The 21,623-nt window shown below is 35.8% G+C and overlaps 2 protein-coding genes across 4 annotated transcripts; one reads left to right on the plus strand and one right to left on the minus strand.

The window, feature by feature from the left end:
- Positions 1-170: 170 nt before the first annotated feature.
- LOC143923131 (tRNA (guanine(37)-N(1))-methyltransferase) lies at positions 171-1,847 on the minus strand. Of its 3 annotated transcripts, none has more exons than XM_077446666.1 (2): positions 1,728-1,829; positions 171-1,581 (listed from the first exon to the last, which is right to left on the minus strand). In XM_077446666.1, exon 2 carries the CDS (start codon positions 1,551-1,553, stop codon positions 237-239), a length of 1,317 nt encoding a protein of 438 aa, XP_077302792.1. In that variant the 5' UTR covers positions 1,554-1,581; positions 1,728-1,829; the 3' UTR covers positions 171-236. The 3 variants fall into 3 exon arrangements, with proteins under 3 accessions (XP_077302792.1, XP_077302784.1, XP_077302801.1); XM_077446658.1 differs by having other exon boundaries at positions 172-1,657; positions 1,728-1,847; XM_077446675.1 differs by having other exon boundaries at positions 172-1,581; positions 1,662-1,806.
- A 2,541-nt stretch (positions 1,848-4,388) lies between these two features.
- LOC143923156 (ionotropic receptor 40a-like) lies at positions 4,389-15,247 on the plus strand. The gene is made up of 14 exons (XM_077446700.1): positions 4,389-4,491; positions 4,555-4,639; positions 4,705-4,800; positions 4,878-5,014; positions 5,078-5,237; positions 7,707-7,813; positions 7,886-7,979; positions 9,894-10,052; positions 10,130-10,283; positions 12,466-12,695; positions 12,763-12,928; positions 13,109-13,205; positions 14,286-14,515; positions 14,628-15,247. The coding sequence occupies exons 3-14, from the start codon at positions 4,729-4,731 to the stop codon at positions 14,813-14,815; spliced, it is 1,794 nt and encodes a 597-aa protein (XP_077302826.1). The 5' UTR covers positions 4,389-4,491; positions 4,555-4,639; positions 4,705-4,728; the 3' UTR covers positions 14,816-15,247.
- Positions 15,248-21,623: the final 6,376 nt, after the last annotated feature.

The raw sequence follows: 21,623 nt of genomic DNA on the forward strand, positions 1-21,623 counted from the left end.
GCAGAAGTTATTAAACTTTCCAAAACAAACGATAGATTTCACCACCGCGACTACTAAGCTAACACTTCAATAAAAGATAATGCTTGTTTGGGTTTTGAATAGATATGAAGCAAATATTACGTAAGCAATAACCCTATATAAATTAACATTTAAAATAAAACATCCTAATTTACGTTTCAAACAAGTATTTTAATAAATTTATAGGACAACATTAAAAATAAACACATGTAAATGGACTAATGTTTATGCACAGGTTCATCTTCTAGCGAATTGGAATGCTTTCTTTTCTTACTATTCACATTACCGAGGAGAATATCATCCGTTAGGTAAAAGCTCACTCTGAACATGTCCTTGTTAGGCGCGACACTCCGAACAAAATGAACTCCGTGCCGATCATCCAAACAGAATCCTAAGTTGGATTCGACTGTCTTTTTCGCCTCATCTTTAGCTGCATCTTTGCTAAAATCTCCCCCGACGAAGCAATAAACATGAACGACAATCTTTCTACCGTGCAAAAATCCTTCACCGGCATCGACATCTTTAATAATTCCGACGAAAGCACCTAAAAAAGTAACGGCAAGTGCCGGTAGATTCATCGTGACGTGAACCTGATTGTTTTCATTAAAAGAGACGGTATTGTCTTTCAGATTCGTTAGAAATTCGGCGAAATGTTTCCCGATGAATTCTCTTCCATCCAAATTGAACGCTTTAAAGTATCTCTCTTGTACTTTGTTCACTTTTGCGTTGTGTTCTAGCCATTTGTACGACTCGGGGTTTAAATCGTTGGCATATACGGTGCATTTTTTCTTGGCTGCCGGCACGGAGAAGGGTCCAATTCCGGCGAATACGTCGAATAGAACGTCTCCTTTGTGTATCAAGTTGACTATCCTTTCATGTTCGGCGCACAGTCTAGTATTCCAGTACACTTGGGAGAAATCTAAATCGAACCGACATCCGTTTTCTTTGACGGATGTTTCGAAGTTGTCCTTCCCGGATAAGACTTCCATCTGAAAGTTTCTGTATTCGTTGCTGATTTCATTCGTTTTGTTGACGACGGTTTCACAATTCTTCAACTTGTCTAAAAGCACGTCGCCTATGATTTTTTTGTACTCTAAATGAGCTTCTCTCAAGTTTAAGTGGACGATGTGTCCGATGAGAGAATAGCCAGAAGGGGTTTCTTTCCCGACCGGTAGAATTGCTTTAAAAATTTCATCACATTTCCAATTGTCGTACGTTATAGTGATGTCCTGGTTGTGAAAGTGTGTTTCGTTTAATCCTAATCCTTCTAATTCGGTCACAGTGTTCGGATCGAAGTCGGTCCAGTTTCTAATACACTTTGGGTGCATATAAACGATTTTCGAATCGTCGTCTCCGTTCTGTTGGATCGGTTTGAAGTTTTCCAACTTTAAAAAGTACTGCTTCAGATGTTTTACTATAGGTTTTATATTGTTCGTGTTCAATTGCAGTGTCGGGACTGTGGCGGTGATTGAAAATTGGCTCCGTTCGAGTGATGTCATTCCTCGGACGTGTTCTGGAGGGGTCAGTTCTTGCATTTTTAGTCCTTTAGCATTACCGAGTGACCTTGAACAATATTTTCGAATGAAACTCCTGATCATAACCTCGAAGATAAATAAAAAGCAATCGAGTGGTTTGAAGCCTACAAACAAAGTTGATCGCAGAATTTTGCAAGCGTTTAGTTAAATTAGTTAATTGAATCGAATATTTACAATTATCTTTGTAGATTGTACAATTTGGCCACGTTCAGTGTCATTCACAGTTCACACACGGTTTTTAACCTATAAATTTGACGTTTCGTATTTGGTCGTGACGTCTTGCTTATGGACCATAGCGTTTTTGATCTTTTGCAAACAGAGATGCGAATAAAAACAAATAAATTGTGATCCTTGTTACGTTGAAATGTAAAATGAAATAAATGTGGGAAAAAATGCAATAAAACGCTTTTTTTAAACTATAAATATTTATGATATAAATAATATATTAACACTTGCCTTACTATCAGTGGCGGATTATCGAACAGCATAATTGGCGCATATCTGTGGCCTCCAAATCGTTCTGAGAAAAATTATAATTGGGAAATTCTTATGCATTTTGCCATAAAATATTGGAGTTTACGACTACTTTTTTATGTAAAGTACAAAGCTTTGCAATAATTGCTCTCGTCGTCGTCGATTGTTTGGCCTTTCTAGATAAATTTCACCGCTACAAAAGAATTCGCTAACTAATTACATTAAAAATGGCAGAATATCGGAGAATAACAGTCTTCTGAAAGGAACGAAGACCAACCTCTTGAAAGGACCGAAAAGCAGCCCTGTAGAAGAACTAATGAGCAGCTCTCTGAATGGAACGAAGACCAACCAATGAAAAGGATCGAAAAGCAGCCCTGTAGAAGAACTGATGAAGATACCTTTGGAAAAATTAATGAGCAGCATCATACAACGTCTGAAGAACAGACTCCTAAAAGGACTGAAGAACAGTTTTCTGAAAAAGAAAATGAGGAAGAAGTAAAGGTGAAAATGATACTGTAATGGCTCCCAAAGAGTATGGATTTAGCATTGTGGCCAGAGTACCCATTTAAAATGTTTTACTTTTTTTCTTGATTGTTTGTATAAGTTTGTAAATAAATGTTTGTTTATATATTTGTATAATATATATTTTTTGTTTGTATAAGTTTGTAAATATTATATATTTATGTTATTTAATAAACAATTGTAAATACTGTGGCGGCTCGCTTATACGACATGGTCGAGTTTGGTTGCCTTCCTGCGAGTGGGGACCAACCCGGCTGGGTTCGGAGTGCTGCTACTCACTCTGTCTTCAGCTGTCATATAATAAACACGTGCATTAACATGCCAGTCGTCTCATTCGTTCTTCCTCCATAATACAAAATAACACAAGTTTTTTTTATAATTTACATACCTACGATTCACAATTGAAAAAAGTCACTTTATGATTAGTGGGGGGGGACTATTGGACAACACTAACATCTCCCGTTCTATGGTTATTTTTGAAAATTTTGCTTTTTGAACAATTTTGCTATTTAATTTTCTAAAGAGACTAAATTTAAGAGATTTCTAAAGAGACATCTTAGCTAAAACACTGTTTTTTCTTTTTCAATATTTTACATTAATTATAAAGATCTCTTTCGAAATCGCTAATTTCGCTAAATACTATCGAACATACATACATTATTCAATTTCGAATACGTAAATTTCATACATATGTACATATGTACATACATAGCAGTATGTACATATGTATGAAATTTAGTTTTTTGTTGATCTGTTATTATGTTCGTATCATATTCGTACGTTTTGTTGGCAGTGTTTTAACTGTGACTTACTTATGTCGAATCGAAACAACTATTATAGTACGGCGAGCGTTATCTTACACACACAGGCACATACAATAGTGATATTGAAGCAAATGCTAAAAGGAGCTGCCATCATAATTGGTTTTCGAGGATTATCTCCAGACTTAAGTGCTGTCGGCTAACAATGGAGACCCCCGAATGGACTTAGTGGTCGGTAACGGCACTCCCGCTGGAGTTCTCAGAACTGACAGCGCGAGACCGTGGGACTGCGTATCTGGTACGTGACGTTAGGTAAACAAACGTGTCGAGGAAGATGCACTGAGCGACCTGCCCTTTATAAGCAGGTACTTAGGCCATACCAGGGCATTCTGGATGGAACACTGGCAGTGCGTGTATCTCCTTAATCACCCAATAAATGTTGTGAAGCGACTTTGGCCTTTTATTTGGATCCTCCACCCACCCCTACGCAACAATATTATATATATGATTTTATGCGCTTTTGTAAGTATAGTTTCATTGGAGATACCATTCATGCATAGTCTCCAGTTTCCCCTTATTCACTTCGAAAATATCATTTAAATTAAATGTATGTAATTTACACCTATCTTTGTATGATAATTTGAAGCAAACTAGTATATATGTAAAATATCCACATAGGTACATATATACATATCATATTATATATATGTATATGTATTGTATTAGGTATATGTAAAGGCCTTTCTAGTTATTATTATTTTCATAAGCAAGGAAAGTACGTAATAACCACACGAACTTTATGCATCGTAAGGAATTATAATTGACCTATCATGTAAAGGTTAACAGTTCATAATAAAGTATTTAAAGCTCGTTTATATACAGGCATATAAATAAGGGCTGGGGGTTTATTTGGAACACTCTTCAGTGTGCTTCAGTGTGTCTGAGAATGTTTACAATATTTTTCTTAATATTTTTACTCGGCTCTTTTGGCAGATTTGTGCTCGGTGATTTTACACATCAAACTTCGTATTAGTAAAAGCGAAATGAATAAAATAATATTTTTCCCTTTCAGTTGAGGGAAACGAAATCGATCCGAATGTGTTCGATGCTTTTAAAGATATTTTTCTAAGTCAAAATATTAATACAGTTGTTATTGTTAATGGGCTGCAAGAGGAGCATATGTGAGTAATTTTGTAATATTTAAAATGTAATTTTAATTTACCAATTTAATTATATTATTTTAGAAAATATCGTATATCGAAAAAATTCCACGAAGGTTGTATCACGACTATTCAATTTTCGTTCAATCATTCGGATAAAAATGATTCGGTATAATATTATATATTTTAACATTTATTAATATAATATAAAATACATTTCATCCGCCTTTAAAGTATTTCAGTTACATTTCAACAGCGATGGAGAATTCTATTGATGTAACGACTTTGTTCTTGTGCGATCCTTGCGACTGTGAACTTTTATTAGAACAAGTATTATATGTAGTACTTTTGATTAAATTTGAACATTTTTTTAGAGCAATAACTTGATATTAAATAAAATATTTTAGTTGAAAAATAATAAAGTAATACGTCGTAGTTTACTTTACTTTTTTTATTGGGGTCGAAATAATGTCACTTCAAAGTTTAAGCGTACAATTGAAAAACCTATGAAGATTTCAACCGTTACCAATCCAAGACATGGAGTGTGAGTCTCATTTTTATAGCTGTTTGATTGAAATTAATTTAAATATACAAAATTTTGATTCAGTTTCAGAATATATTATAATCAAGCATCAACTAAGTACGACAATCAATTAAAAATGGTAAATTGGTGGACTGGAAGATTGTTTAGTTCACCAGCTCTCCCTCCAGCTGATGCAGTTTACAACAATTTCAATGGTCAAATATTCAAAGTACCTGTATTTCACGTATGTTTTGCAAATTTAATATAATTCTAATGATAACACTGAGCAAAAAAAAAACATTCGTTTTTTATTTACTTATCGGAGCGGAGACAAATCTATCTTTCTTAAGTTTGACCCATTGAATGATTTTTGTTGGCTTGCTCTCGTTTAAGAGATGTAATTGTTCAAAATAAGATATATAAATTATTATTTTGAATAAAAATACCAATAATTTTATTTTACTACCGCCATCTATGTATAAAACTAAAGACTACATATACGTCACCCAGATTTCAAATTTGCAAACTTTAAACGCGTCTTAAACGATATTTTATCTCTATCGTAATGGCGGAGGATCCATTTACTTATATTGATGACCAAAATGAGCAATATGGCAAAGTATGAAAACGATCGGATAAGAGGCAAATTTTTTCCTGAATTGTAATCGTAAGTGAAACGTAAAGGAGGTTTGTAAAAATGACCACGTTTATAAGGGCTGGTTTTCAATCTCAATATATTTTTTATTTTATCTGAACGTGATAATTCAAGTGGTAAATGATTTCAAATTGTAATATGAAACGACTTAGATGGGACGATCATCGTTCGTAAGTGAGCGTGAGCGAGTGAGATGGAGTGATGCGATCTCCATTTTCTATCCCGCTCTTGCATCATCCATGCGTTCTTTAAACAACAGAATTTAACTCAATTTAAAATCATTTACCGCTTGAATTAGTACGTTTCGATAAAACAAACAACATTGAAATAAAAAACCAATCCTGATAAACGTGATGAAGGGAAAATTTTGCGAAACTAGCTCATCATATTACGAAAAAAAAAGTATATCTTCCACTTTCAAAATTCGCTAGATAATTAATTATAAATATTTCAAAGCAATAAAACATCACAATCAATAGAAAAAATATTTAACTATTGATTCTAATGCTAACTTTTGGCACAACAATACTAGATTTTGAATTAAAGACGGCAAAAGCCAAAAATCTGTAAAAATTGCCCATTTTTTTTAAACTAGAAAAAGCCAACAAATAACATTGTCATATTCAAATTTTATGGGTGTTCAAACTTAGTAAAGAAAGATTTATTTACTCTTAATATGATTCTTCATCTGTGGTACACGAACCTGCTGTGAGTTTATAGAAACACATACGTACCAGTGGCGTGCCGTTCATGGATGCTGTGGATGCTGCGCATCCCTTAAAATTTACGTCAAATTTTTTTCATACAGTTTGTTTTCTGAATTTCTTAGTTTTATTTCTCTTTAATTTATTTTTGATTACGTGATTACGATATATGCGATCTTTTGTCTGATCCAAAATTGACATGAAAGAGTATCCCAGTTGAAAGGCCGCAGTCGTCTTCGCGACTGGTGCTTGTTTCCCATCAAGCTTGTATTACCATGGACGCTGAAGTTCTCTACAAATATTTTGCGCATGCGCACAAGTGAGCCGTCACTCTTGCGTATACGCATGAGTTAGACGACTCTACAGTCGTCTCGCTCGCGCGACACTTGCTCTGGAAGCAAAATCTTCTTTTGCGTATCTATGGACTTTCGCTTGATTCGTTGATTGATATTTCATACGTTACGTCCTAAGTTTTTTTACTTTTATTGTTTTATTGTAATTTATTACGTCCTAAATTATTATTTATTGTGGCCCTAAATATATGTAAATAGCAACAGTAACAATGCAAGTGGATTTACCACCGTTGTTAATAATAATTGCAATTGTTTAATTAAAAATGTACTAAAAAGGAAATTTACTTCTCTAGCATATAATAAAAAAGAGATTATTGTTAAGAACCCAAAACCCACACCATTGTTGAATATTCATTCAAAAACGAAAACGTATCAAAGACATTTTAATAAATATAAATATGACAATGTTCGGAAGAGTAAAATAAAATTTAAAAAAATAAACTGATCGTGTTTTGGACAGCATCCTCTAGTTGAAAAGGGGTGACCGTAAAAAAGTCGAAAATGTTCGTTTACCATGCATACACATGAAAATCGGTTAGTATATATATCAGTGGCGTGCGGTAAAACTCTCTCTACCCCCGTCGTATATTCTCACTTAATTTGCGCGAGCAGGATACAAGAGGAACAAGAGGAACAGGCTTTTCCTCCCGTATCCTGCGCGCGCACATTAAACAAGGCTGTATGACAAAAATAGAAATAATTTCACTTTATTTCTTTGCCTTCCGATAATTTTTTCACGTCACCGCACGCCACTGATACGTACATACGTAGTATATATCATAGAGTTCCTGATCAGTTATTGAAAGTATCAAATTTTGACTTATTTGAAACCGCAATTCTGTATACAAAAGCTATCTATACGAAAAAAACCATGATTTTTTGCCTAACGTAATATGCGTGCTTCATATTACATAGTATGATTTGGAAAAGGGTTCATGTAACAATCGAGTTTAAGAATCTCTGCTATTAAGCTTTGTAAGTGTAATTTATATTTTTCAAAGGCACCTCCTTGGCATTTCGTCCACCAGTACAACAAATCCGTGATTGAAGTGACCGGTGGGAGAGATCACAAACTCCTTATACTCTTAGCTGAGAAATTGAACTTCAGGCAAGTGTGTTGGAATGTAATTTAGCCGTTTCAAATTAAATTCAAACGTTTATTGGTGACTTTTCTGTTTAGATATGAATATTTCGATCCTCCCGATCGCAGCCAGGGTTCCGGCGTCGGGAATAATGGCTCGTTCAAAGGAGTTCTCGGAATAATTCAAAGAAGAGTTCGAAATTGACATTTTCAATGAAATACATATTTCATTTCAGTAAATTAATTGTATGAGGGTGTCACGAAAAGTTTTCCTCCGAGTGTATTTTATTGTCAGAGTAGGGTTGAAATGTTTACGAAAGGTCATTTATTATTTGCGAAATCGAACTTAAATATTGAATGTGGATGTATAAGTTTGCGATTCGCAACATCGCAAGTGCGTCATTTGATTTATAATTTATAAATACTGATAAAAATATTGAGAAATGGGTCAAATGATTTGTGGGAAAATTATTATGAATGATGATATTTTTTTTTAACTTTTCAACACTTATTTAAATATGTAGGGAGAAATCAACTAATATCATTTTTATTCGAAAGCCGCAAAATAAGAAGATTCCACGTTGAATTTCTCTTTCGAATGTACATACATATGTATGTTTGTATCTAGAATGAGTTTCCACTTTCGAATGTTGAAAAAGCAGCATAGCTCGGTATTTGCGCTAATGCTAACCAACGAGAGGTTCCCGGGTTCAAACTCTGTGTTGACCTCGATTGAAAATAACTTATTCGGAAGTATTTCTGCAGCGCTGCTGGTCAGGCTTGGATATTTTTGACACCGAGTAGATCGTTTCCTATCAGAGTTTGCCAATTTATCTGATTTCATTGAAACGGTTTCAACAAATCGGCAACACTGTCCTGTTTCTCGCAAAATTTACAGTATCTCGAATTCGCTGATTTATAAAATGCTCCAAATTTCGAGTTTTTCAGCATCTCAATATTCAACGATTTATTTTCAAAATTCAAAAATGCAGCAAAAAAATTATCCATATATGTATGTTTCTATGATCTTCTGTAAAAATAATTTCAATTTTTACTCGATTTCAATTTACTACTTATCAAGACTATGAAGTCGAATGAAATGGAACTACATATTATAATAAACTAGTGGTTTTACCCGGCTTCGCTCGGCATTTGTATTATATAAACCGCTTAAACATGACTCATCTAATAGTAAACATTTTATTAAATTTATTTCGATATTTTTATTCTATATAAATTTATTTGAATACTCATTTGTTTTTTTTTATTAAATTGACTGTCACGAAAAAACAAACATATATAATGTCTCTTTCGAAATTATATGTATACCAGAATCCGGCGCCTGCACCCTTGGATCCTTCGCCGCCTAGGGCTTTGCTCCCTAGGGCTCTGCCCTTCGCGGCTGCACCCCCAGGGATTAAATTTTTTTTTATTTATTTTTAAATTTTTTGCCTTCTAGGGCTTCGCCCTCGGCACCCTCTGAGCCTTTTGCCGTCTAGGGCTCCGCCCTCAGCGCCCCTTGAGCTTTTTGCCGTCAATGGCTTCGCCCTCGGCACCCCCTGAGCCTTTGTCTTCTAGGGCTTCGCCATCGGCGCCCCTCTGAGCCTTTGCCTTCTAGGGCTTCGCCCTCGGTGCCCCCCTGAGCCTTTGCCCTTTAAAACATAAATTGAATCGGCGCCTATGATTCGAAAAAAAAATAAATCGAATCATTTGTTCAATGACCTCACGAATCTACGAACGAACGAACCAAGGATACATATGTACAGACATGGGTCTACCTTACGGAGGTAGATCACGAAGATCTTCCGATTTTCGATCTTTGCCTTCCGATATTTGCGTTTTCGGGCGTTTCACTTTCGGTCCCGTGACCGATACATACATATATACAAAGTCTCTTTCCAAATTATATATTAGATGAGATTAGATATAGAATAATTCCAAATTTCGTTGTTCATAAAATCAAAACGACATTTGAAAGTAAGAAAAACATATTTCTAGGTTTATTGCTCAAGTTTAAATTAATACTTCGAGTGTTTTCGATTCACGAGGGGGGGAAGCTTTTCGGGAAACCCTCCAAGTTTAATTTCTAGGATGAAAATAATTTCAGGAGGCCGACTTCTTCCTTGGCGACGTGACGGTGACGTGGGAGAGACAATTGGGTGTGGAATTTTCCGTTTTCACTTTGGCCGACAGCGGGGCATTTATTACCCACGCGCCGCGTCGACTCAGCGAAACGTTCGCGTTATTAAGGCCCTTCAAATGGCAGGCGAGTAAATACATGTAATACAATCGCAACACGCCAAAATATCCATCAGCTCATCTGAGACCCATTCTTCTACATAGGTGTGGCCAGCAGTTTTGGCAACGGTGGTTATTTCAGGACCCACTTTCTGGGCTGCAGCCTCGGGCTCTGCTCTTTGGAGACCACTCAGATCCCCACCAGCTCCCACTCTCTCCACATGCGTCTGGTTCATCACTTCCATATTCCTGAGACAGAGTAAGACCACTTTAGGTCTGACCGCACTATGCGACAACCGAACGATCCGACACTTCACAACAGTACGCGACCAAATTTTGTTTGTATGAAATTGCATGAGACATAACGCACTGTGCGACAGTCGCATGATGTAGAACGACACTGTGCGTCAAAGTTGACATTCCGACCAAGGTGTCGTTCGCGACATGTCGTTGAGTGGGGGTTGCCTTGCGACAATTATTCTCCTTCTTCATATCGTGACTTTGAAATAGCATGTAGCCATAATCTTTTGGTTTTAATCGATTGTTCTTCTTCCTCGCATATCAAAGATACTATAATAGCGTCCGTTTTGTCCATCTTGCTCCGATGTACCAATCGAATGATTGACATAATTTACTGCGTAGTGTCGCATCGCTGTCCTTCAAGTGCGGTTTACCTAATATTGTCACACAGTATTGTGAAGTGTCGGATCATTCGTTTGACGCATAGTGCGGTCAGACCTTTAAGCTATTTGGACGTAGAAGTATTGTGAAAGCCCTTGTTCAAGATTGTTTATACATACGTGGCTGGTAGGGTTCAGTGGCGGCGCATGAGAATTCATAGTAGGGGGGGGAGGGGGGGGCTGTAGAGATTAATTGGAAGAAGCTCGTTGACTAAACCGGTGATCAAAAGAAAACAAAAATAGCATGCATATGTACTGTATTGGGAGGTCTGCAGCCCCGCAGCCCATGTTGGCGACAAAAACAGCATGCATATGTACTGTACTGGGAGGTCTGCAGCCCCGAAGCCCATATGGATGAACCGCCACTGGTAGGGTTTCAATCTAGAATCGATTAAATCTCCTCAACGAAGCTGAAATCCCTCCAGCAAATCCGTAAAATCATTATTGAGTGGGGAGAAATATATGCAATTCTTTAAACCAGCAGCATAGATCAATGGTAGCGTGTATTTTTTTCAATTGCGTGGTCACGGGTTCAATCCCTGGCAGTGCTGCTGGTCATACCTTGGATATGTGACTCCAAAGTCGGTCGTCTCCTATCAGAGTTTGCCAATATGTCTGATTTAATTTGAAACAGATAGATTATTAGTCGATGTTTGTAATTGGCCTTGAAAAATACTTACAATACTTATGTACAATGTTTATTTTTTAATGTTTATTTTATTTCAAACAAACATGTACACTCGCCTTTACAGATCGCTCCATAGCGACGAGTGTACTAATATAGATACAATACAATAATACATATAATACAAGAATTTTATACAATGCGAATTCATACAAACATCATCCACAGTGACAACTATGGAGATTTTTTTTGCAGAATTTTATTATAGAAATTGGCGAATATCAAAAAGATGAATAACTTGAGATTTTCAATAGAGATTCGAAAGGAATTGCCAATTTACAGGAACCGATTTATTGAAAATCAGAAAAATTGGCATACTCTGAAAGGAAACGATTGGCCCAGAGTCACAGACCAAGGTCTGGCCAGCAGCGGGACTCTAGTGGGACTTGAACCCGTGACCACTCTGCTCGAAACATAATACGCTAACCACGCTGCTGGTTATGTAGTGTAAAATAAAGTAAATGGGTGTTTACCTGAATAAATGAATATTTAAGCTCCCTTGGTATTGTTACGTACGCCGCGGATTAAGCGAATAGAATCACAGAGACTGTGTGACCGTTCAAGGATTATCGGTTAACGGATATCTGTTAACGGATTAACTAAGTGCATACCATGCGACCGGTATAAGTGGGTTCAAGGATTAGCGACAGGCTAAGTGCAAGTAAGCTAAACAATGATTGCACTTCTCATACCGTGGGAATACATATCCGAATACGTGACTATACAGTAGGTAAACAGATTAGACGTCCTGAGAGATCTACCCCTTATAAGGCGGTACCTAGGCGATATCATGTCATTCTGGACTGAGCACTGCCAGTGCGTGTATCTCCTTAATCATCAATAAATGCTGTGAAACGACTTCGGCCTTTTACTTGGATCCTCCATCCACCCCTACGCAACAGTATTATATCAAGGAGTAGAAAAGGGCAGGTGGAGTCTTGAACCAAACTGTATACAGCGATATATTGGAATTAGACGGCCAAAGGGTTAAGCCAAAATGAATTCATAAAGTAACGTTTCGATGCGGTAGGTAGAAAAATTTTACAAAAAGTACATTATTCAGGGTTTTTTTACAGGTGGTCGTTCTCCTTCGAACAGTGGTAGAGCAAGAGCTTTAGTACTTTTACTATCACTAGCAGCTACTTACGTCTTAGCTGGAGTGTATTCAGCAACTTTGACTTCTCTTTTGGCAAAACCAGCCAGAGAACCACCTCTGGTAAATCTTTTCGCACTTGAGAGAGCTATGATTCACTCAGGATACAGCCTCTTCGTCGAAAGGCACAGCTCTTCTTTGGCGATTTTACAGGTTGGTTTGAGCACTGGAACTTTTTAAAAGCATGAATTTTTTTCACTCGAACATACAATTTTAACAGAATGGAACTGGAGTTTACGGTCGTTTATGGAATTTAATGCGAAGGCAAAGAATCTACGCTGTGAAATCTGTGGAGCAGGGAGTACGCAAAATGCTACAGACTCCTGATTCTCCTGTAGCACTTCTGGCAGGCAGGGAGACTCTATTTTTTAATTCTAAAAGATTCGGTTTGTACACTTGATTCAATACATACATATTTCAAATCAGTGTTGGTTTACTTTGTCAACTCTTTTGCCATTATCTTCAAAAGTTCAATGGCGTAGTTCAAAGTACGTGTATAGAAGATGGCAGGTTGGAACAACGCTGGTACTATTGATATAAACTATTGAATTCTCGTTGTTCAATAGGTGTTTCGAGTTTCCAATTGAGCGAAAAGCTCTATACTAGATATTCGGCCATTGCTATGCAGCAGGGTTGTCCGTATTTGAATATTTTCAATAAAGTGTAAGTATATTATAATACAAAATAAATGTATGGAGTCTTTTCGCTTACAGAATGAAATGCATTTGCTATTTGATGATATAATATTATGTAATCCTTTTTTTATAATTGTATGTGATGTATGAGTGGAATTTTGATCATGTCTCTTCCATATGGGCCTCGCAAGGATGTTTTGTATTTACGTTTGGTTCTTGTTTTATGTGTATGTATATTGATGCTGACATTCCATACGTACTCTGTTTATTTGATATTTTTTTATTGTATCTACTTTAAATAATTCTATTGTTTTTAATGATTATTTATTATTATGTATTTTTGTCTGTATAATTTTTTTTCTCTCCTCTATTATATTTTCGACCATTGTAGCGCAGTAGGCTGTAATTCCACAATAGTCTAAACTTAAATAAATAATATGATAAATTCTAAGAATATTCAGAATTCAGAATTTTAAATATTCTATGACTTCTGAAGAAGGTTGTCAGGATAATATAATATATATATATAAAAACGGACGGAATGTTTGTGGATTTGTGGGTATGTGGGTACGTAGATATATGAGTATGTGGCGAGTGCGTAGACAAGTATGGAGATTTCAGAAAAACCAATTTTGGTTTGGTTATTATTTTCAGTTTTCCGATTTCAGTTCCGATTCCCGATTCAGTTTATTTTTTTTTCCGAAACCACCTGTTGAAATATCAACGGACACACAACACTAGTTACTTTATAAAAATAATGTAAAGTGATATAAAAATAATTTAGCGTGGACGAGTAGAGGGGTTTCCGATATCGGAGATAAAGACGCAGCGAGTATTAATAGAGGTTGTTTATTATTGTTCCGTCAACGAGCTAGCTCCGAATGAAGCACGGAACAAATCCGCCGAATATTTATAGACAACGTGTACTTTAAGCATTGGTCGATGGGTCGTGAGACCTTAGTGGTCGACTAGCACCAATCAACTAATTTATACGTTACAATAATTATAATATTTTTATTCCAGACGATAGATTTAGATTTTATAACTGGACAAAAACCGATGAGAAAATTTTTCCATAGATTCACTGTAAAAATCTGTATTTTTTAAGGCTCATGCAATTGTTCGAAGCTGGAATTCTCACTAAAATAACATTAGAAGAATATGAGAAGCTTAGAGATAGCGGCATGGAAGTACCTTCTACAGCTAGGTCAACGGGAACAAACGAGGACAAAGTCTCAAAACCCAATTCAAACGAAAATTTGCAAAAATTAGAGCCAATAAATATGAGAATGTTACAAGGGGCATTCTATGTGCTCATTTTTGGATACATAATTTCTGGTAATTATATTAAAACAAAAATAACTATACAATGTTCAACTTGTATATACATACATAGACATATGAGTATTGCTGAAATTTTCATTTAATTTTTAATTTATTTTAAAATTAGGCGTGGCGTTGTTCGTGGAATTTCAGAAGAAAAACAGAGCTTTTGTCTTGAGAAAGAAATTAAAATTTTCACCGTTCGAACGTTTCGAAAGTTTGAAAGGTGCTCTGGCAAAGTTCAAGTCACGTTTAAGGACCCGTTGGCGAGCCGCCACTGCACTCTCTGAAGTTTCGATCGATTTTGTGGAATAACACTCAAAAGTAATTCAAAAACACTTTAAAATTCACAAAAGTGCGTGTTTAAAATGGCTACATCTAAAAATCAGTGTGAAAAAATCAGTAAACGCTCTCTGTTACGTCACGAATAGAAAAAAAAATGAGAACCACTCTCAAATCTCACCTACATATAAATAATTGCATCTTCTAACTGTCTTTATTATTCAAAACCTCATCAGTTTGACCTTGAGATATCCTGAGACCTTGAAAATCAACGACCATTACAATTCGGATCACTCGACTTATGTTGTGAGCAAAAGCCTTATCTGTTGACAGATGAGTTGTTAGTGTCTGAAAAATTGATACTATAAATAAAGTTTAGTCACCTTAAATTTTAATCTGCATTGTGAAATTAATTAAAGTTAATAATCGCTTTTATTTTAAAGCATCAGCATTCTTGCTCTACATATTAAAAGAAAAATAATCTCGAACTTTGGCGACTTAAAGATAAGTCGCCATCTATGTATTTTGATTTTGTGCATAATTTTTACAAATTAAACACACAATAAATACAGAAGATTTGTGACAACAGGAAAGATGATTATTTGCCAATTTTGAGGAACCGTTTCAACAACGATCAGATAAAATTGGCAAACTCTGATAAGAAACGATCAATTTGGAGTCACAAATATCCCCAAATCTAACTAGCAGTATGGCGAATCGAACCCACTGATCACTTGGTGCTAAACATATATAACGTTCCTTTCTTCGATATATGTATATATTGAGTGAATTAGACAATATATATCAATATATATATTGAGTGAATGCGACAGTTTCGCTTCGACCAGATAATACGTATTTTAAATCGACAAAATCGAGGTTTCGTATTCTACTATTTTCTACTCCAAAACTGGACCGATTTTTTAAAAAAAATTCATCATCGATATGAGAAAGATATTTTCTGTGCATCTATCAGCGTATTTTTTTTTAAATCGACCGTTAAATAAGCACGCTGGACTCTTTTCGTGGGTGTAAAAAAGAGGCGATTTTATAAATGTTTGGCGGCTCCTAGCTCCTATAAAAAATAACTAATCAAAAATATAAAACGATAGATGCATCCCAATGGTGGATATCCATAGCATATTAAAAAATAATTTCTCTAGTGCCATAATTGAGGAAGGGAGAAGTCTAATACGTTTGTATGGACAAGCCCTCTTAAGCCATACTGCTGGCTAAAATAATACTTATAATACTTGTATCAAACGTACAATGTTTCTGACCAGGAAGGAGCATTGGGACCATTACCTGTTAGGTAATAATAGAAAAAAAGCTCAACAACCTATTTACAATGTTATTATTACAGTACTAATTAAAATCTCTTTAAAAGCAAATAGCAGTAGCATATATGTACATATTTATGATGAAGTGTTATTTATAGCGATTTTAATGGCGACACATTTTCATGTCGCTAATAAGTAGGCCCTACAAACGGACGTAGTCCCAGGTCAAAATTCTAAATTAATAAAAATAAATACACATTTTAGTAATGAAGAGTTAAATGTAAACGAGTCGCTCAAACGTCGGGAAATATTTTCCCTCGGTCTCGTCCGGCTAAGATTAATTGATGTGGCGACCATTGGTTGGATTGCGGTCCATGGCTTAAGTCGACCGGGGTTTTCCTCCCCATTTTCCCCCCTCATACCCTTCACCTCTGATGGCAGTGCTTTTCTCCGTCATTGCCGGCGAGGCGTGCTTTGAGGTTTGCATCAATCTTCCAAAAGCCCGGACACACTCGCAGATGTGCCGCCATTTATCAGCGACAAGCCATCTCGAAAAGATGGCGGCGCTTTTGCAACGCGCGTGAGACGAAACTCGAATTTATCCGCCAAAACCTCTCGTATTCTGCCACGATTTCCCTCTGTGATGGTACGCTGACGCATTTCACGTTAAATACGCCTTTTTTGAAGCTTGAAACATGGCGAGATGACAATGGCCAGTAGATTATTTGTATATTGTTATACACCCTACTACATATTTTTTAAATGCATAAAAGGTTTTTTATTTTTATTTTTTATTTTACAAAATCAATTAATCAAGCACACTCGTCTAACAGATTGCTCCAAAGCGACGAGTGTGCTAAAAAGATTAAGAAGTACAAAAGGAAATAATACAAGTTAAATAAATAAATTATATATACAAATATACAAATTACATAAGGAAGAGATAACTAAATAAAACATGAAATCATAATAAAAAACACTAACTCAACCTTTCTAAATGGTCGCGACCTCCATAACTTAGGAAGTGGTGCAGAGAATGAAGAGAGACGTGACAAATGTCAATGGCACCATCCAGTGAATTTAAGAAACGGAGGCCGCGAGGAATGGGAGAATAACTAAAAGCCACAGTTCTAGCCAAAGGAGTGTGAAAAAGGGGACGATGGCAGGTCCATATCACACTCTCTGGAGCATGAAGGCCCAACTCAGCCAGGATAGACGGACAGGAGATACAGCCTCTAAATATGGAAAACAAGAACTTGATGAGGACAACACTCCTCCTGTGGTCAAGAGAAGTGTAGCCGACCATACCCATGACGAATTTTGAAGGAAATAAGTATGGGTAAATCCCATATTGCTCCTTATAAAGCAGTCTGAGAAATCGTCTTTGGACAAGTTCAAGCTTCACAGATAGAGACTTAGTGTACGGATTCCAGATCATAGAGGCGTATTCCAAGATACTCCTAACTAGAGCATTGTACAGCAATCTCAAAACAGCGGGATTATGGTAGTGTCGAGAATTACGAAAGACAAACCCAAGCATTCGCGAGGTAGAGCAACACACAGAGTCGATATGAACAGAGAAATTTAGGTCACTCTGGAATGCAACCCCAAGATCAACAGTTGAATCGATCCAGTTCAATAAAAAGTTACCAACAAGATATGAAAAGGTACGATCGGGGGTGGATCTGGATCTGGAGTAACACATAACCTTGCACTTGGAGACATTTAAATAAATCCAACCAAACAATAGTCAAGGGCAAGATGCACATTTACCATGTTTTTTTAGAATTTCCAATAGAAATTCTAAAACCTTGAAGTTCAATACACAGTTTTTGTTTAACCGATATTATTTATTTATATATTATCTTACCTATCAAGCTAATTTAAAAATAAATCTTAATTACTTAACTCTAAAATTTATAATTAACTTATATGTACTGTCCATCACAGAGGTGTCTTTTCGCACCTCGCAAGAATGCATCCATGGACTTAACAGACCTGATGCACTCAGGGAGGGCATTATACATGAGCACACCCCTGTGAAAAATACCCCCAGCTGTCTTATTTTTTCTTACTCTACTTACAACCAGTTTGTCCTTATTTCTAGTATAAAAACTATGTTTATCTCTATTCCTTATTATATAATCATCAAAGTACTTAGGCAATAACTTGTGATCTAACATATAAACAAAAGACAATGTACTAATATTTAGACTAATTCTAATACTCATCCATCCCAATTCATCTAACATACATACTTCCAACACTCTTAAATCGACTCACATTCAAAATACCTCTCATAGCTTTATTCTGTATTTTTTGCATTTTTTCTAAATCTTTGCCACTAAACAAATTGCAACGCATTTAACATTTTTACCTTTTCGTAAGTGGCGAAAGCTTTTAAATTGATTTAGAAATTGCATCATTGTACTTTTGCGACAAAGGAAAGACCCTTTTGTCCAGTAGAAATCTGCAAGGCCAATGTTTCTTTTCAATGTCCGAAACATTGTCATCAACAAAAAAAAGTCACCAGACATTGTTAGGGATGTCCTTGCGACTGCTCCGATGATTAGGTATGCCACGGAATTTAAAGAAAGAACACCCCCACTTACATAATAAAAACACGTCTTTTAAAAAACCGTAAAGCTAATCAAACGAAGCTGATTGTCGTCAGACATATGACCCATGTCGGTCGTACCTTTGTAACACATTAAATAAATAAACATAGAAGATATCAAAAACCATCTTTGATTTTGACGACGCTGCCCTGGAGACATCACCAACACTGATCCCATTCCCTCACACTCTGTTTAATCATAACAATATACATATCAGTGTCTCTGACGATAAATTTCATCATGGCCGCATAGTCAGTGATCCAATAAAAATGTCACTTACTTTAAAAGAGGTGGGGATATTATTTTAAAATTTAGATTTTTATTAATATCCTTAACGTGCCTTAAATGTATGTAGATAATTTTTATTAAAGCTTTTTATTGTTCATATATTATTACTAGTGTTGTGCCCGATGAAATATCATCGCATGGGCTATGGCTAGAGCTTCCAATCCCGGGATCCTGGTGCTGAAACTAGTCTGAATACCGGGATTACGGTGCTGGCAGAAATTTTTTTAAAAATATTATTTATACAAAAATAATAAGGAAAAAACATTATATAATAGCCAACTGCATAGCTCGGTCGTTAAGCTTCTGCTTAACACCGCGAGGCGCCGGGTTCGATCCCATGAGCTGACCTCGATTGAAAAATATTTTTTTCTGAATTTTTTCTGAGTAGTGCTGTTGGTCAGACTTGGATATTTTTGACTCCAGGTCGATTGTTTTCTATCAGAGTTTGCCAATTTTCTCTGATTTCATTGTTGAAATGGTTCCCGTTTAAAAATTGGCAAAAAATCCTTCCTACCTACTATGTCACCACTACGATTCATAGATGTCTCGTTAATTTGCGAGTTTTCAGTGTCTTGTAATTCAAAGACTTGTAATAAAAATGCTCTATTGTAATTGTAGTTGTAATTTGTAATTGGCCAGGAAGGCGCATTGGGGTTTACCTGTAAGGCCTTCCTAGTATATACATATGTAAAAAAATAAAAAGTAAATAAATAATGAAAAATGGTGGGATGAACAATGACAGTCATAGTCCATTTGTTTGCTCTGAATCGTTTCAACGCCGGCTCGCCGTTTCCACAAAATTAGATATGGATATTTGCGACTTCAAGTCGACTGTTTCCTATCAGAGTTTGCCAATTTATCTAATTTCAATGTTCCATCATCCTACCTATTGTTTGTCACCAATATTTGAATATGCTTTCAAAGCACATAAGAAAAATCCATTTCGATCCAAGTAATGTTATAGTTCAAAAGTGGATGTTTCAACTATTACTAACGTACATGTATATATTTATAAATAATAACTGTAGAGCAATAAACAAATTAATTACGCACTTAGAGTTAAGGTTAATTTAAAGAGGACCATTTTTTAGATCCTTAATTAAAACTAATTAATTTAAGCGTCGAAAATTTAACAGTGAGTTGAGGTCCCCGCAGATGTTGGTCGTAACGAGCTGTGCCATCGTATTTCCTCGGCTAATCGTTTTATAAATAATTTCAAAGGGATGTCTGGCCATTTGAATGTTGATGGAATTTGTAATAAGATGTATTCTATTACGAGAAACATATTTAATAAACGTTGCAACCCATTATTTTTAATTAAATCTATGAAATAGGCTGGCTTTGCGTAAATCATGGAAGACAAATTCAAATATTAACGAAATATTTCAAAAAACGATTTTAATTATTAAAATTTGTTTTTCTAATAATAATAAATAAGAAAAAATACATATCTAATTTTGATCTCACCGTAAAGAAGACGAAGAAAGCGTTTGAAACGTAATACAAATAATGTTTTAAATAGTATTCAATTTTAATAATTAATCTAGGTTTTTTTTATCCCGACTTAGTCTAGGATTTTTCACTGTTTTATTAAAACTTGTAGCTTTCCCTTATTAGAAATAAAAAAAAAATAATTCTAATTTTTTTTGGCCGATTCAGAGAATTTTGTCTGCAAAATTAAATAAATGTCCGTAGAGAGGCTTAGCTTCAAAAATAATTTCAAAATAAAATATATATTTTCAATTTACATTGTTAAGGAATGCATGAAAATATTTATGTATAAATCGTATTTTCGAGCTAAAATTCACGTATTTATTGTTCGTTATTGTTTGCAAAAAATACAACTCGAATGTTTTAATTTTACCATGCGAGGCATCATGTATACAATTTTATTTTTATAATTAGCACGGTATGATATTTTAATAAATTTCATCATATAATATTACGGAATAAAAAATATACTCGAAGAAAGTCTTAGATTTAGGCGCCGATTTGATTAGGCACTCGGCTCAAGGGGCACCAAGGGCGAAGCCCTAGAGGGTAAAGGCTCAGGGGGCGCCGAGGGCGAAGTCCTAGAGGGCAAAGGCTTAGAGGGGCGCCGAGGGCGAAGAAATAGAGGGCAAAGGCTCAGGGGGGCACCATAAGAAAACAAAAAACTTGTATATAGAAAAACAAAATGAACATTAGAAAAAAAAACAAACGTGTAGAAGGGTTTCCCAAATTGGAGTGAATAACGCAGTTGTATACAAATTAGCTATTTATATATGAAACTAGCTATTGATGATATAAAAAATAATAAAATTGATTCCAAACTTTCGGCCCATATGTATTATGATACATATGTACGCACGTTCATAAGGATATTTGCTCTTTATTTTCGTCGGTGTGTTCATGCGGGTGGTTCTTGAATTATTTGGTATTAAGCGGATCTGGGAGGTGGTCTGACCGGCCAAAATCAACACCTTAATAGTCTGGCCGCGTTTGCCAAGATTTATGGAGCAGGTTCACACGCCTCTCCCTCTGGAAAATTCATTCTTTCCACCATAAATTCACCGGTTCGAGTCCGTTTCCCCCGTTTATTTCACTTACTTTTATACGGTGCACCCCACAGGTAAACAGAGCGCCCTGGGCCGTCGCCTTACGGACGGAAAAAAA

Source organism: Arctopsyche grandis, chromosome 1 (assembly GCF_051622035.1).
Source record: "Arctopsyche grandis isolate Sample6627 chromosome 1, ASM5162203v2, whole genome shotgun sequence".
NCBI classification, from domain to species: Eukaryota; Metazoa; Arthropoda; class Insecta; order Trichoptera; family Hydropsychidae; genus Arctopsyche; species Arctopsyche grandis.

Coding starts and splice junctions, on each gene's coding strand:
- LOC143923156 (XM_077446700.1), top strand. CDS start 4,729: ATGGAGAATTCTATTGATGTAACGACTTTGTTCTTGTGCGATCCTTGC. Junction 4,801..4,877: donor GTGAACTTTTATTAGAACAA/GTATTATATGTA, acceptor AAAATATTTTAG/TTGAAAAATAATAAAGTAAT. Junction 12,696..12,762: donor CTTCTTTGGCGATTTTACAG/GTTGGTTTGAGC, acceptor CAATTTTAACAG/AATGGAACTGGAGTTTACGG.
- LOC143923131 (XM_077446658.1), bottom strand. CDS start 1,616: ATGATCAGGAGTTTCATTCGAAAATATTGTTCAAGGTCACTCGGTAAT.